At 35.3% G+C, this 15,121-nt stretch overlaps 1 protein-coding gene across 2 annotated transcripts; it reads left to right on the forward strand.

Annotated features, from left to right (window-relative positions):
• Nucleotides 1-9,760: 9,760 nt before the first annotated feature.
• Nucleotides 9,761-13,543, forward strand: LOC117907781 (branched-chain-amino-acid aminotransferase 2, chloroplastic-like). Of its 2 annotated transcripts, none has more exons than XM_034821431.1 (10): nt 9,761-10,202; nt 11,089-11,162; nt 11,434-11,605; nt 11,722-11,898; nt 12,013-12,147; nt 12,232-12,330; nt 12,576-12,692; nt 12,938-13,033; nt 13,113-13,225; nt 13,344-13,543. In XM_034821431.1, exons 1-10 carry the CDS (start codon nt 10,134-10,136, stop codon nt 13,456-13,458), a joined length of 1,167 nt encoding a protein of 388 aa, XP_034677322.1. In that variant the 5' UTR covers nt 9,761-10,133; the 3' UTR covers nt 13,459-13,543. The 2 variants fall into 2 exon arrangements, with proteins under 2 accessions (XP_034677322.1, XP_034677323.1); XM_034821432.1 differs by having other exon boundaries at nt 9,765-10,202; nt 12,016-12,147.
• The last annotated feature ends 1,578 nt before the right edge of the window (nt 13,544-15,121 follow it).

The raw sequence follows: 15,121 nt of genomic DNA on the forward strand, positions 1-15,121 counted from the left end.
GCACATAAAGAGGATGATTCGTCCTTTTTACCCTTTTCCGCTTCTGAATTCCACTTTACATGCAGAGTCTCGCCCGATTATACAACCACTTTTCCTTTGCTTGTAGTATATATGTGTCGTGCCAATTTCTGAAGTTTTATATAGTGGGTTTTGAGGTATAATACGTAGAGAGAGTCGAAATTTCCCGAAGTATAGATTTTCGTCGGTTGCGTATATGTGTCATCATTCTCCCATCAATGAAATGGGGCCCCAAAGTAATTGATTTACTCTTGTACGGTGGCGATTGAATTGTTGGCCGAGTAAATGATATTTTGTTTAATTCTCAATCAATCATACTTGTAAAACATAGAATCATGAGAGAAAACCTTAAAGAGAGGCTGGAATATTGGAGCCCCAATAACATCGGTGTGTCTGTGTGTACCCACCCAGTCGCCGACCACCCACTTAACATGCCTTTACTCACAAGGCATGTATAGCTTCTTGTAACTTGTAAGCTCTATTTTTAATATTTTAAAATATTTTTTATACTACATTTTATTTTAGTTTCTGAAGGGTCCAATCTGAGATGATTCAAAAGTAATGGTGAGTCGGAGTTAATTTTTAAAAGCAATTTTGGGACAAACCATGCAGCATTTGCCCCCCTGCAACATCTGAATCTAGTCAGATATCCTGCTGTAAAGTGTAACTTAGAAATCAGCATAATCCTTTTTTTTTTTTTTTACTATTATAGTATTACTATATCCTTATCCATCCTTTTTCCGGGGACAAATTTTGGACCGTGCTTGCTGCAGTTTGATAATGCTGCAATGATGGAATTTGAAATGCAATAATTTTAGAGATTTTTTTTTCTGTCTTTGTGGTTTTGAGGTTTCCTGTGTAGTGTCTTCTCGTCCAATTAAATAGGGTTTTTTGCAATGTTTGATGCACTTAAAGCCACTGCCAGATAACAATTCTCATCAAAATTTTCATACGATGCTTGGCACTTAAAAGCACTTCTCAACTTCCCTGGTAAGAAAATGAAATTACAGAAGTATAGAAATAGAACAAAATGGGAGGAAGCTCATAAAAAGAGATGTTGTGCGATGAGAAAATCAATGTCACGGAAATTATTTCCAAGCATTGATCTCGTGTACTTCAATTTATGTATACTATGAATCCATTTCTTGCAACCTAAGTTTGTCAAGCAAATAATTAATTAACACTTCCCACAATTGATTGCAAAAATCAAGAATTTGTAATGCTTCTCCCCTAGTATTGCAATTCCCATATCCCATACTTTTCTAAATCGGGAGAGACAGCATCTCGTTGCTTCCAATTGTGTCACTGACTGCAATGTGAAACATAACATAAGGCTTTCTGTTTTGGTGAACTTGGAGGAGGAGATGCACTGCACATCTAGGCCTCCACTATCGAACCTGGTTAATCGTAGAAGATTTGATAGAGAGGAAGACACCATGTGAATTTCAAATAGTGGTTTGATGGTTCCGGAGAAACAAAAATCATCGGTGAGAATCCGGATTCTCTTTGCTTAAGAAAGTTGATGCTTAATGTCAAAACAATCACTACCGATTTGGAAACAAATTCTATATTATTGTTGTGTGGCTTATGCTAGCTATTTTATTTAGTAATCAATTCACGGATATGTGCTTCCATTAGTTGAAACCACCCTTTATGATATGTGAACCATGACGATCCCGCTAAGTCATATCATAGACTAGATGCACACCGATCTAACCTGGACAAAACCATCTGATCAAAAAGAAGAAAAACCTGGCATCATTAAAAGGCCAGGAAAAGTTATTTAGAAGGAGATTATGATAGGATTATCCACACCTTCATTGCTAAGCTTGCAAGGAAAGATAGACATTGACTTTGACACAGTGGAGAACATTATATAAGACCAAGTGCATGTAGGAGGATGATTGGGAATAATTGTGTTTTCAATAAACTAATCCTCTGCCTAATCAAACACTAACCCGAACGACAAAGAAAATAAAAAGGGAAGGCAATAAATAAATGAAGCTAAATGGCACTAGTGCATGTACCCCACCTCTCATTTGTAAACTAGTGGATATAAAAGCAAGACTACACTATTGCTGATTCTGATTTATGGGCGTCCACATGTAGGTTGATGGAGAGGGACACGTGGACCAATGACATGAGGGGCGGCTGGAAAAGTAGGGCGCCGTAGACCCCACCAATGATTTGGTATGATGGGGCATTGATTCTTTAGGGGGAGAGAGGAGGATTGTGGAGCGTAGAAGTTGGCAAATGATGAAAATTGGGAGAGGTGGTGTTGGAGATAAGGTTTCAGATGTGTTCCGTCCTTTGCGGCCACCCGACCAGTGGTAGTGTGAGGTTGTGCTCTTTGTTTGGCTTTTCTACGCCCCCTTTTCCAAGCCAACCCTCCGTGTCGTAGGGAAGCTACATCTGACTTTAGTCTGCAATTTACTTCACTGTAATTAATTATGTTGTTTTGATTTTAATTTAAGTTATCACTATACATAATTAATCATTACTATTAACATCACTCTCTCTTCCTGTTTACATACGACGGAGAGTTAGTAAGGGAAGTTGTTTTCTATTTTGCACATGATGTCAAGATAATCTTGTACAGGAAGAGTAGAATAATCGTAATATTCCTAATCCAAATCCTAGATTTTTCAATTTGATTTTCAAGCATACTCTCCAACAACAAACCTGAATGCCTTCGATGCTCTAAAGATATAAATAATAATAATAATTTACGACATGCTGCGTGTATATACCTGCAAGTATTGCATTTGTGAAGAGTTCAATTAATTTAAGTTACAATTAATATTATAATATCATGTGCGCGTATGGAGAAAAGGATGACTAAATAAATGGTTCTTTCCAAAACTTTATCTTAGCTTGAAGCTGAGAACTCAATTTTGTATCCAACTAAGTTGAGCTTTAATAATTAATCTAGTTTTTGGGCTTGGCTCGTTACGTTAGCACTTAAGAAATAACATTTTTGGTATAAATAAATTCAAGCCAAGTGGCAAAAAAAGTGCATGTCAATTCCTTCTTGTTTCTTTATTCGAAAGTTGAGAGAATCGATCAATAGTTGGAAAACAACCGCCGAGCCGACGCAATCAGACACATTTCCCATATGACTACCCAACTTGTCCTAAAAAATATGCGCTAGTCATGACTCAAAATTTGAAACTGCGCATTCCAAAAGAAAATAAAAATGGTTAAAGTAGTTGGGGGGGATTTTGTTGAATACAGTTGAGGCTTCATAGATTAAGGTGTACTCAAAACTTAATAATAATAATTGGGATGTCTTACATGTAACTTTGAGGAGGCATAGGACAAGTTGGCAGTGGAACAAGAAAAGTCTAGTCAGAGTACCATATCCACTTTGATTTGATGAGATGAGAGCATCAGCAAGGCACCGACTTCCCAAAAGCAAACTCTTTAGCTTACCCCACCCAGATTGTATTCTCTCTTACTTGTGTGGGACTGAACTTTCAGACACGGCATCATGCTTGTGCTTGAAATATTAGAGAGGAGATTGAGAGGAGGATAGAGAGTGACCTATGTCACCCACTCAACCCCCCACAAAGGTGACTGATTTTCTGTCACATTTACAAAGTCTACAAACATTTAAAAATAATATTTATTAATTATAGGGGGAATATGGCAATTGGCAAAGCTATATATATAGATGTATATGTGACACGACTTGTTGGTTGGGCTGTAGATGTAAACAGTTAGAAGCCCTGCAGGTCGGCTACCTTGCGCCTTAAAGATATGACAGGAGTTGGGGGTAGGTCCATCTTTGAGACTGGTAGGAGTGGGATGGAACACCCAACACATATGGGTTGTTTGAAGCAACATGCCTTGGCTTCTATGTGCATGTGCTTCTGCATTTCACTCTCATGTGCATTTGGTGACCCGCACTCTCAGCATAATTGAAGACATGTTAAGGCATGACCGCATGGGAGCTTGGATTTCAAGCGGCTGCTTTTGGTTTTTTTTGAAGGTTTTTTGGTAGGGGATGTACCGTGGGATTGAGATGGGGTTGGCTTGGATACGCACAATTAATAATATCCAGGTGACACCTGTACTTCTGTGGGCTTAAGCCCAACCCAGGTGACACTGACGAGACCAAGAGGGCCCAAGAAGAACTTGGTATTATTCAGCTTAAGCTAACCCAGGCCATCATGACTATCAAAATCTGGCTTCTCAATTGTTTTCATTGAAATTGGAATTGGACTGCCGCGAATTCTCACTCTCCTTTTCTTTTGCCAAATTTCAACCATGGTTCGTTGAATCCAGCCTTTTGATAAGTATATGATCCTTAGCCAAGTCCAACAAACTGAAGGTCCAAAGATGAGAGGCCCAAAACTTGAGATTGGGCTTGGAGGAGTGACCCAGGCCAGCCCATCGTGAATTATTTATTACCCATTCTGGGTGCTGCCGACCTTTTCTGGTCTCCTATTGTGGAAGACAAATGGATAAAGCCACTGACCAATGTGGACCGTAATCAATGAAGAGATGCGCCGGTCATAGACGCTCAGAAAATGTCTGCATCGAACGTTATCAAATTTTACAATTGGATTGGCTTACCATTGACAGTGCGCCACGTCATAACTTCTAGAAGCCGACTCCGTCGTTGGCGTTGAATGGAACAGAAGTACTGGCCACCGTTTCAACGATGCATCGTGAGTGATGCACTACAATGTACCATAACAAGACTAAATAAAAAATACTCAAAACCGCGTGGACGCGGAGGGCTATAATAAGATTGGCCCCGGTCATCGTCAAGAATTACCCTAAAAATTTGAAGAAGAAATTGAGAAGGAAGAGGCAGATGTGCTACGAGGTGAAGTGCTCAACTTGTGGGAAGACCACATGGGGTGGGTGCGGAAGGCATGTTCCCTCAGTCCATAAACGAGTCCCGGAAGGCGAACACTGTCTCTGCCGTGATTGGCCAGGTGTCAAACTCGGCGATCAGTCCAGCAGCGCCTCCACCGCCGCTGATTCAGAAACCGCTTCCGTTTGTGCTATTCTCTGATCATCAATCTCCTTTCCTTGCTTCATATGTTTTCTGGGTCCATGTTTGGGTTGTAGGTTCTGTATATGTTTCTGCTGCCTTTAAATAAGAATGAGGGTAATGGATTAATGATTCTCGCTTCTACATAAGTCTTTTGGTACGCCTTGATTGATGCGGTTGGTAATGGATAGTGATCTCTTTGGCAAAAACAAAATCTTTAGCAAGGATTGCAATATATAAACAGGGGTTTAAACTTCACCTCTTAATACCGCTTAAAACTCACCAACCCACATCTTTCAAAGGTCAACTTTACATTAACACAAGTTTTTGATTCCTAGCAATCCTAAAACATAAAGTTAAGGCTCTCCTCAATTTTCATATCAGGGGTCCTAGCTGTTTCTTAGGTTATTACTAAAATTTCTGTTATGCATTAAAAATTCCCAAAAAGAATAAAAGGTTTTTACTGATCTTTTATGCTTATGTAAGGTCAAATGAAAAGATTTGACTTATTTGTAACTAAGAGTTTTAAAAATATATTCGAATTTGGCCAGGTCAAAACCTAGATGACACAACATATGGCTAATTGCATTCGGGACCAAGGCCCAAAGTTAAAACTGAAACCCGTCTCAATTTGTGGCTAGCACGTTACTAAAAGCTTATTACACCTCTCATTTTGGGAGTCACCATGAGAGGTAGGCCGGTAGGCAACCTTACAGAAATGGCAGCACCCACTTTTGGTGTGACCCGGATGGTCATAAGACTCATAGGCCAACCCCAATTGCAAAAATGCCCACCTTCTGTGTCTTTTTTGTCATAAAAACATAACATGTTTAAGGTTGGGTAATATTAGGAAGCGTGACAGTTCCATCCCAACTCAAGATTTGGTTTGGGATTAGGTCCCCATCTTCGCTACTTGTAACCAAAATATGAGCAAACCTGTCCACTTCATCCCAATTTTTTTTATAAAAAATAAAAATTAAGAAATTAAAAAAAAAATCGTCTTCCTTCTCTTCAATTTTATTGTTCTTCTTATAAAAGAATAAATTTAAAGACATATTATCTTTTAGTTTGCGAGTGAAAAATGTATTTCTCTTAGTTATATTTTATAATAATAATAATAAATTAATTAATTAAACTTAGCTTATCATTAATTTTACAAAATTGATGATGTTACTTAACCACCAGATTTATCATGACTCAGATGATAAGTGGCAATTTCTAAAAAGAGACATTACTAGGAGAACACTTAGATCGAAGTTAAATGGTATGAGAGTGAGAGAAAAACTATACAGTGCTGTATTCATTGTTGATAACTTTATTGCACACTTATTTTTGCAACATTAGTACAATTGAGATATTTTTTTAAAAGGGTTTTGAGATAACTACAACATGAACTCCCATTCAATGTGTTACTTCAATGCTTTCTTTCCCTTTCAGTGCAATAAATGGGTGAAAAAGAAAAAATGTTACTATCAAAATAATTTCAATTTCCAACCGTCAATCCTTTGCAGAAAAATCGAGCCCCGTAATGTTCATATTGGATGATTACATGAGCAATGACTCATTTCCTGATCTCATTTGGGAAAAAGAACAGAGGCTAAAAGTGACTCGGGTTAAATTTTTCAGTGCCGGATTGACTTGTAGGGAGATAGTGGAAGCATTAACTAAAGTCCACGAGGTTGCCCATACATAAGTAATATGACATCGATCTCAAGGGCACTTCCTCACTGCCCCTGTGCCACATCTTCGGTAGACCCAAAGAAAAAACGTAAACTCTCGTGAACAGCCAAAGATCCACAGATATCACTTTCCTATTTCCCGTCTTCAAGTTTCTTTGCTCTGCGGTTTCTGTCTTGGTGTCTCATACCAAGTTTCCAACGCCTCCCGTGTCAAAAACATGCAGGGACGACAAGCAAAATCAGTACCGCGTCCGGCACGCAACCAATCGGTCTATAACAATTATTGATGCGTCATTATTTTTGGATGTGATGTCCACCCACCCACTTCCGAATGGCAATCGACCGTTCGGAGTAAGATGCCAGAAATGCAATAATGCAGACTTATCTTTACCAAGGAGGGTGAAAATGAAAATGATGCATTTCAACGTCATTATAACTTTGCAAATCGGTGCTGTTTGGGAATTATACGGGGAAGCCACCCAAGTCATTCGTAATTTCATTCCATTTATATCAGTAATCTTCAAAAACCAAAATTTGGTTTCCAATTTCTCGTATTTAACTTTCGTACCATCTATCAACTTGATTTGACCCATCAATCCAGCAAACTCCCCTGCTTTATGGAAAAAGAAAAAGAAAGGCCTGATTTACCGTGGTATAGCCGACACAAATAGAACACTTCCTATTTAGGTTGTAATTTCAGAAAATCCTAGACAAAACAGTAGATATCTTTCTCGAAAGCATCCTTTTCCACCTGCTAGTATGGTATATTTCTGGCGCTAAGCCTCTATTTTCTGCCATGTCAATGGCTGAAAAAAGAAAATATATATCCGTAGGTTTGAGACCAGAAAACCTCCTAAAAATTTGTGAACAAGAATGGGAACGATGGATGGTGGGACTTGGGAGTGAGATAAGAAAAGGTGGTGAAAGAGGAATGAAGGATGGGCATGGCTGTCCAAATCCTTTTCAGTGCTGCAATCACACGGTTGGATTCCTCATTGGTTGGTCTCAATCGGCCGAGACTCCAGAGGGACACTACAAGCCCATCTATGGGCAAACATGATTGATGAAAAGTTGAAAGCTGCCTTTCCTCTGCCTGACCTTCCATTGGTTTTCAAAATTAATTTTCTGGTTTATGGAAAAACAAACTAAATTGACAGAAAATTAAAAAAAAAATGATATTCGTAGAAATAGAAATCATATTCTTAAAATATATTTTAATTATTTTTAAATGTTTAAATAAAATATAACAAAATATTAAAAATAAAATATTATACATAAAAGTTTTTTTAAAAAAACACATTTAAAAATATAGAAAACTATTTTTATTTTACAAAATATATATAAAAAAAGGTTTTGAAAAAATGTTCTAAAAAATAGAGTCATAAATTTTAAATCGGTATAGGATGGTTCCCATACAAAGCCTTTTATGGACCTAATATTTTTTCCCACTCCATGGTGAGATTATTTAACTATATTTTAACTCTTTTAAAAATAATAATAATAATAATAATAATTTAAAATTATATAAATTTATAGCTAATTTTAACTTTTTTTATTTTTTTATGATATGATAAATTTGACATTTTTTTTCCTTTTAATAATTTTTTGAAACCAAATATAGTATAAAGAAACTCTTTCACAAATGTGAGGTCTTTCTTTGTTTTGTTTGTGTGATTTTTTTTTATCTAGATGTGTCTGGCTTGTTTCTATATATACAACTTATGTGACATGTCTTTTTTTGACTCTAATTGATGTATGCTTTTGTTGTTTGTCCCAAAAAAAAAAAAAAAAACAAATTTGAGGTGACTTAAAGTTGATCGTTATGAGATTTTTTAAAGACTTATTTTTCAAGACAAAAGTTTACCTTTGAGAACTATAATAAAATTTGCAAGATTCCAAATGAGTTGTTCTAACTTGACTTCCTAAGACAAGATTATTCACATCAAAATAATTTTGATAATAAATGATGATTCCAACTTAAATGGACGTATCCCACCAAAAGGTATTTTCAACTCAGTATAAAAAATGCACAAATTTTTCTAAATGTTTCTTATCTATTTTTTACAATGTGTACTCCAATCATTCCTCTAAAGCTTTATATTCTAAATCTTATTGTAAAAAAATTTCAATCTTATCTCAAATATTCCTCTCTATGCAAGGTGAGTGTTTTTTATTCTAAGAAGTTTAAGGGAAAATGCCAATAAAATAAAATATAAGAAAATAAAAAATAAATTTAAAATTAATAAATTATTTTTATATCATCATTTGAGATTATAGTCTAAATCTTATTGTAAAAAAAAAATTCAATCTTATCTCAAATTTAATGTTAGTTTAAGGGTTGCTTGCTTAAGTTAACAAAATTAAGTAATTAATTAATTAATACTTGAGATTATTAATCACTAAATACTATTATTTGGAACACTGTTCAATATTATTGAGATTTAAGTTAAATTAAATATCACTTTTTTAATTAAAAGATTGATAAAAAAATGGAAACAGATTTTTATGAGAATTGAACAGAAATATTTTCAAAATTGTTGAAGAAACTTAATACTAAGGAAAAAGATTGTGTATGTACAAAGATGTGCTATCTATATTTTATAATAAAAAAAATGATAAAATATCATATTTTAATCTTCATATTTTTTTAAGTAAAAGAAAATTAAATTAGATATTTATACTAAAAATTTTAATTTTATTAAAAATTATTAAATTAATTAACAATAGCAAAAGATCCGGATGATAGTATAGGATTTTTAGGAGGAAAATTTTCAAATTTGTTACATAGAAAGTGTAGGAATCCAAAAAAATATGACTTCCCTCTTCTCTCTTCACTCGGAAAAATAGATGGTGGACTATTACACGTAACTGTAATTTTTGCAACGGACCGACAGCTCAACCCGCAATGGCTCCAGCAATGGTAATAAAGACAAATCCTAATAATAGAAACCTCATCTTCAAATTCCCTGCCATAAGCAACGCTGCCAATTAGGCATGGAAAACATGTACGTTTTTTATTTATTTATTTTTTGGATTGCCAACGATTCTCTCTGCGACTGAGAATTTCAGACGTGGCGTTGGGCGAGACCTCGTGGGTTAGATGTGCATCGCCACCTATTCTATCCATAAAGGTCAATACAATAAGAACGCTTGGATTCCCACGTCCGTTCTGGATGTGTTCGCCACTTCATACAATACGAAACCGCCGCTTCGCTCCCTACACTCCCTCTCTCTCGACTCTTGGTCGTCTCTGTACCATACACACTTACGTCTACCTCGCATTCTTCTTTTTCTTTTCTGCCTATATATTACATACATACTCTGAGATTGCTTCCTCTCATCGGTACCTCACTCCTTGTAACCGAAATTAATTTGGAGTCTTGGGGAGAATCACTGAATCTGAATTTTCAGAATACCCAATAGGAGCAACCATGATCAGTAGGAGGGCCTGCTTTCGCAATTTGCTCCAATCTCTAAGAACGGGTTCCACTGCATCTAAGGTTATCTTCCGCTTGTCATTTTTTTTTTTTTAATTATGATTCCAAGGACCATTTCCTGATTTTGATATACTATACTTACTCTGAACCTTTTATAGAGTTGAAAATTTTCCTCTGGTTTTTATCATTTCATTCGACTTGTAAGTTTGTCTGCTCAGACTCTGCTGAACTTGTGGGGTTTCAATTTTCTGGGTTTTTCTCGCAGGTTTGGTATTGTATGTGTCTTTTGGTGCTTTCTTTTAACGTATAGTTCTTGCTTAACATGTTGCTTTGTAGATGATTTCTAATCTCTGTATCAATGTCCTTTCTTTTCTGTGCTTGTCTTTTATATTTGTTTTTGTTTTTGTTTTAACCACGTAAAGCAATAGGAAATATTGATCGTAGTTGAAGAAAAGAGGGAGATGACTAATTTAGGGAGAGATTAATCCGATTGAATTAGTTTCAGCCCTGGAAATAGGAATCTGACGGTTCTGAATTCAGCCTTTTGAATGGTACGCATAGCTTGGATCAAATCCGTAGCGGGTGGAACAACCTTGTAGATGATTGATCCAACACTTTTAAATGGTTATTTTATTTAAATTCCAGTTAAATTGGAGGCCTCAGTGGATGTGACTTTTAAATAGAAGATGATCCACAGATTTATTAGAATTTTGATTATTTATTGAGAATCAATATTTTCCCTTTAGATACATTCAAATCTGGGTTTCTTGTGTAAAATGTCAGCTAGAGGTTGTATCAATGAGTATTGAAATCACGCGCCTTTGTTTTGCTTATAGGCTACAATTCATTTCCCATGTTCCTCAATGATGTGTCGTTGATCAATTGTATACATGATAGAGATCAAGATGAAAACAGTACAAACTTATCTAATTTTCGTGCATATTTGCAGCTTAGATCTTCCAATTGCTTTACGTCAAGGACTGCACCTTCCTTGCAACCAGTGGTCGAGCTCTCTCCTGATAGGTAACTGCGCAAAATGAAGCAATTCGATACTAATTACTTGGTTGCTTCCCTGCAAATGTGTTCTACCGAATAGTGAATCCCACTGTTACACAACCAGAATTTCTTAGACTGGTTAATTTTCACCTCTTTGATGCTCAAGCTCCCTCAATTATAAATCTATACTGTTGTGGTGTCCATATTTCAGGTTTTGTGTTTATGCCCAACACCAATTATCTGCATGAGATTATGTAACATTGTTCATTTAATGTAATTATAATTGTTGTACTGCTAGTGATGATGAGTACGCTGATGTGGACTGGGACAACCTGGGATTTTCTCTAAGACCCACCGATTACATGTACATAACAAAATGCACCGGGGGTGATAGTTTTGAAGAAGGCCATCTTAGTCGCTATGGAAATATAGAGTTGAGCCCTTCTGCTGGTGTGTTAAATTATGGGCAGGTAACTAGATTGTATTCTTAATTACTTCTGCTAAAGCAAACAGCATATTTCATGTTGTATCTTTTAACTAACTTCAGGGTTCTAATGTAAAGTTGGTGGTTTTGAAATCTGAACAGGGGCTGTTTGAAGGCACCAAAGCATATAGGAGAGAAAATGGGCGCCTCTGCCTCTTCCGCCCTGATCAGAATGCCATCCGTATGCAGGTTGGTGCAGAAAGAATGTGCATGCCTTCCCCATCCATCCATCAATTTGTAGAAGCTGTCAAGCAAACTGCATTCGCTAACAAGCGCTGGGTAATTGTCTTACCGTACTTGTTCTACATCTATGTTGCATTAGAAGTTCTATGTGCCTATTTAATAAACATGTCTGTCCTTCTAGTTTATAAATTTTTTTGTTTTGATGTGAAGCAGATTCCTCCTCCAGGAAAAGGGTCACTGTATATTAGACCTTTGCTCATGGGGAGTGGACCCGTATTGGGTTTAGGCCCAGCACCTGAATGCACATTCCTCATATATGCTTCCCCTGTAGGCAACTATTTCAAGGTGGGGTTTCTTATTTTATCAAAGCCTGGTTTTGCTTCAGCTAAGGCAAGAAGAATTTATGTGCTCTGTTGATTCATTTTGCAGGAGGGTTTGGCACCCTTGAACCTATTTATTGACGATGAGTATCATCGTGCAACACGTGGAGGGGCTGGAGGGGTGAAAACCATTACCAATTATTCTCCTGTAAGTGAATCATTGTCTCATTTAGTTGTAAAAGAAGCTCATTGCTTTCAACACCTTGAATGCCACAAAATATGCTCATTTTCAAAAAATGACTTGTGTCTGAAGTGTGAGGTTGTAACTATGGAATGTAAATTTACATTGTTGCTTATATATGAAGGTGGCTACTAGTTCTTGCTACCAAATTATTGATGCCCCCCTTGAAACTGTGTTATCTATTATATCACATCCTTTCTCGTCTTGTGTAGGTTTTGAAAGCACTAACTAGAGCAAAGAGCAGAGGGTTCTCTGATGTGCTATACCTGGATTCAGTGTATAAGAAAAACATCGAGGAGGTCTCTTCTTGTAACGTCTTCATTGTGAAGGTACTGTCGAAATTACATTTCTCATTAATTTAATTCTTCTCACCTGGTACCTAATTGTTATCTTCACTGGATGTGACCCTAACAAAGAAGTGAAAACATAAGTGATTAGCAGCTTAGATTGTTCAAAACAACTTGGAGAGAGAATTTTGAAATACATATCCAGTTTATTCCCTGCCATTGTATTTCTTGGAATTGGATAGACATAGAGGCAGAGCTTCTTAGAGTGCACTTTTCCACCATTTCAGGATAATGTTATTTCAACTCCGGCTACAGGAGGAACCATTCTTGAAGGAGTGACTCGAAAAAGCATCATTGACATTGCACTTGATCACGGTTACCAGGTAAATGTCCAGTAACTTGGTAAAAACAAGAAGCTAATTTCTGTACTTATATGTTCGGATAATGTCCCAAATGGGTTAGGTTAAGGAGCAATGTATTCCAGTGGAGGAAGTGATGGAAGCCGATGAAGTTTTCTGCACCGGAACCGCTGTTGGTGTAGCTGCGGTGGGAAGCATTACATATCAGGGTAAAAGGTAAATAGTCATACCTAAGATCACAAAGAACCTCTGTAAAGGGGAAATAATTAAGTTCATACTTAGTGTTTCATGCCACTAATTTTCTTTTGTTGATGAATTAAATATGAATACGCAGGGTGGAATACAAAATGGGTGATCAGTGTGTGAGTCAGGAACTGTTCTCAACGTATATGGAGATTCAAAAAGGTGATATCGAGGACAAGAAAGGCTGGATTCTGGAGATTGATTAAGCTTTATATCCACCTCATCTACACCACTTGTACATGGTACTGCTAAGAGCATGGTATTCCTAATAAAATTAATGTTCACATCAAAGGCATCGATATCTAAACTGGTTTCCATCTTTAACCAGACATCACTTTTTGAATCCTTATCCCCAACCAAATCCTCCACAACCATATCGCACTCAACTTTAGTTTCCTTTCCCCCATGATCCTATCACTCATCCTTATCTTCCCCACTCACTATTTCCACATTTTAATTGCCATCGATTTTGAAGGAGTAAACAAATTAAAGACTATTTTCGGAATTAGCTTTCAATTTTTTTTTTAACATAACTTTAAAAATATTTTAAAATTTTAATAAAAATTAAAATAATTAAAGTTATATCTCTAATTAATTTTTTTGCGCCTTTATTTTTATTTTATACTATTGTAAAAACAGTAAATTTAACTTAATTAAAATGAAAATATTTATTTAAAAAAAATAAAACATGAAAAGTTGAATTTTAGATAATTTAATGATCCGTTGATTAAAATGTAACATTTATATTGAAATAAAGAAATTCTCTAAAGTTTTAACACCCTCGCTTTATAGGTTCCTAAAAAAAAAAATATGAAACATTAGTTTTTCGTTGGTCTTCCTCGATTTACGATCTAATTGAAATTCTTATTAAAGATTATCGAGTTTATTTTTAATTATTTTTAAAAATTACTAGCATGCTTAATAATTCAAACAAATTAATTCTTGCTTGGTTTATAGTTTATTTATCTAATATGAAAATTCCTAAAAATTATAGTTATTTGTAGAAGGGAAACAATAGATTAATTGTAAATTAATTTCTAAGAATTTTTAACCTTGAGTTATTTTTTAAAATTAATAGACTTATTATTAAATCTTACTTAATTTAAAATCTATTTATTTAATAAAAAAATTTAAAAATATGATTATGTGTAGAAGATAAACAATATAATTATTATCGATCAGTTTTTTATTTATAAGTTTTTGATAATTTTTTAAATATTTAAATTTTAAATTATTTTTAACAATTATTTAACTCATTAATAAATTCATTATATTAAATCTTACTTGATTTAAATTTTATTTATTCAATAAGATCGGAAAATATAATTAGGTCTAAAAATTAAAACAATTAAGTCCTATTACATGAGTTTTAATGCATGACTCTTTGACATTAATTAAATCAATTTATAAGTTTTATATTATTTTTAAAAACTAGTAAAATTATGTATTAGTTCATGAACTTGTTTTTTTAATAATTTTTTTTTTTAAATTGTGAAAAAACTTTCAATGGCTATAATGCTCCAAGGGGATCTGTTTTCCTGCAATCTGAAACAGAGGCTAATGCTATTTTGACTATTACAAGCCTCCCCCTTGTTGATACTGGGTTTTATGGTAGTAGTCTTAGTTCTTTCTCATCCGAACTAACGCTACTTGGAGTTGTGTTGGATATGAAGGTTTATAAATTGGTTGAGGAGAGTTTGAACTTTCCTGCTGACTTGTCATCCCTGACTTGTGATAATGGTTTGTTGATACTTAAATGCATCAGATACTTGGGGTCTGCTACAAGTTCCTTGGTTGAAAAGACCAGGAATCAACGATGGTTAAAAACCAGTTGTGGACTCAAACGTCCCTTGGAATCTGTTCTTGTTA

The sequence above is a fragment of the Vitis riparia genome, chromosome 18 (genome assembly GCF_004353265.1).
Source record: "Vitis riparia cultivar Riparia Gloire de Montpellier isolate 1030 chromosome 18, EGFV_Vit.rip_1.0, whole genome shotgun sequence".
Taxonomy (NCBI): Eukaryota; Viridiplantae; Streptophyta; class Magnoliopsida; order Vitales; family Vitaceae; genus Vitis; species Vitis riparia.

Coding starts and splice junctions, on each gene's coding strand:
- LOC117907781 (XM_034821431.1), top strand. CDS start 10,134: ATGATCAGTAGGAGGGCCTGCTTTCGCAATTTGCTCCAATCTCTAAGA. Junction 11,163..11,433: donor GTCGAGCTCTCTCCTGATAG/GTAACTGCGCAA, acceptor TTGTACTGCTAG/TGATGATGAGTACGCTGATG. Junction 11,606..11,721: donor GTGTGTTAAATTATGGGCAG/GTAACTAGATTG, acceptor AAATCTGAACAG/GGGCTGTTTGAAGGCACCAA.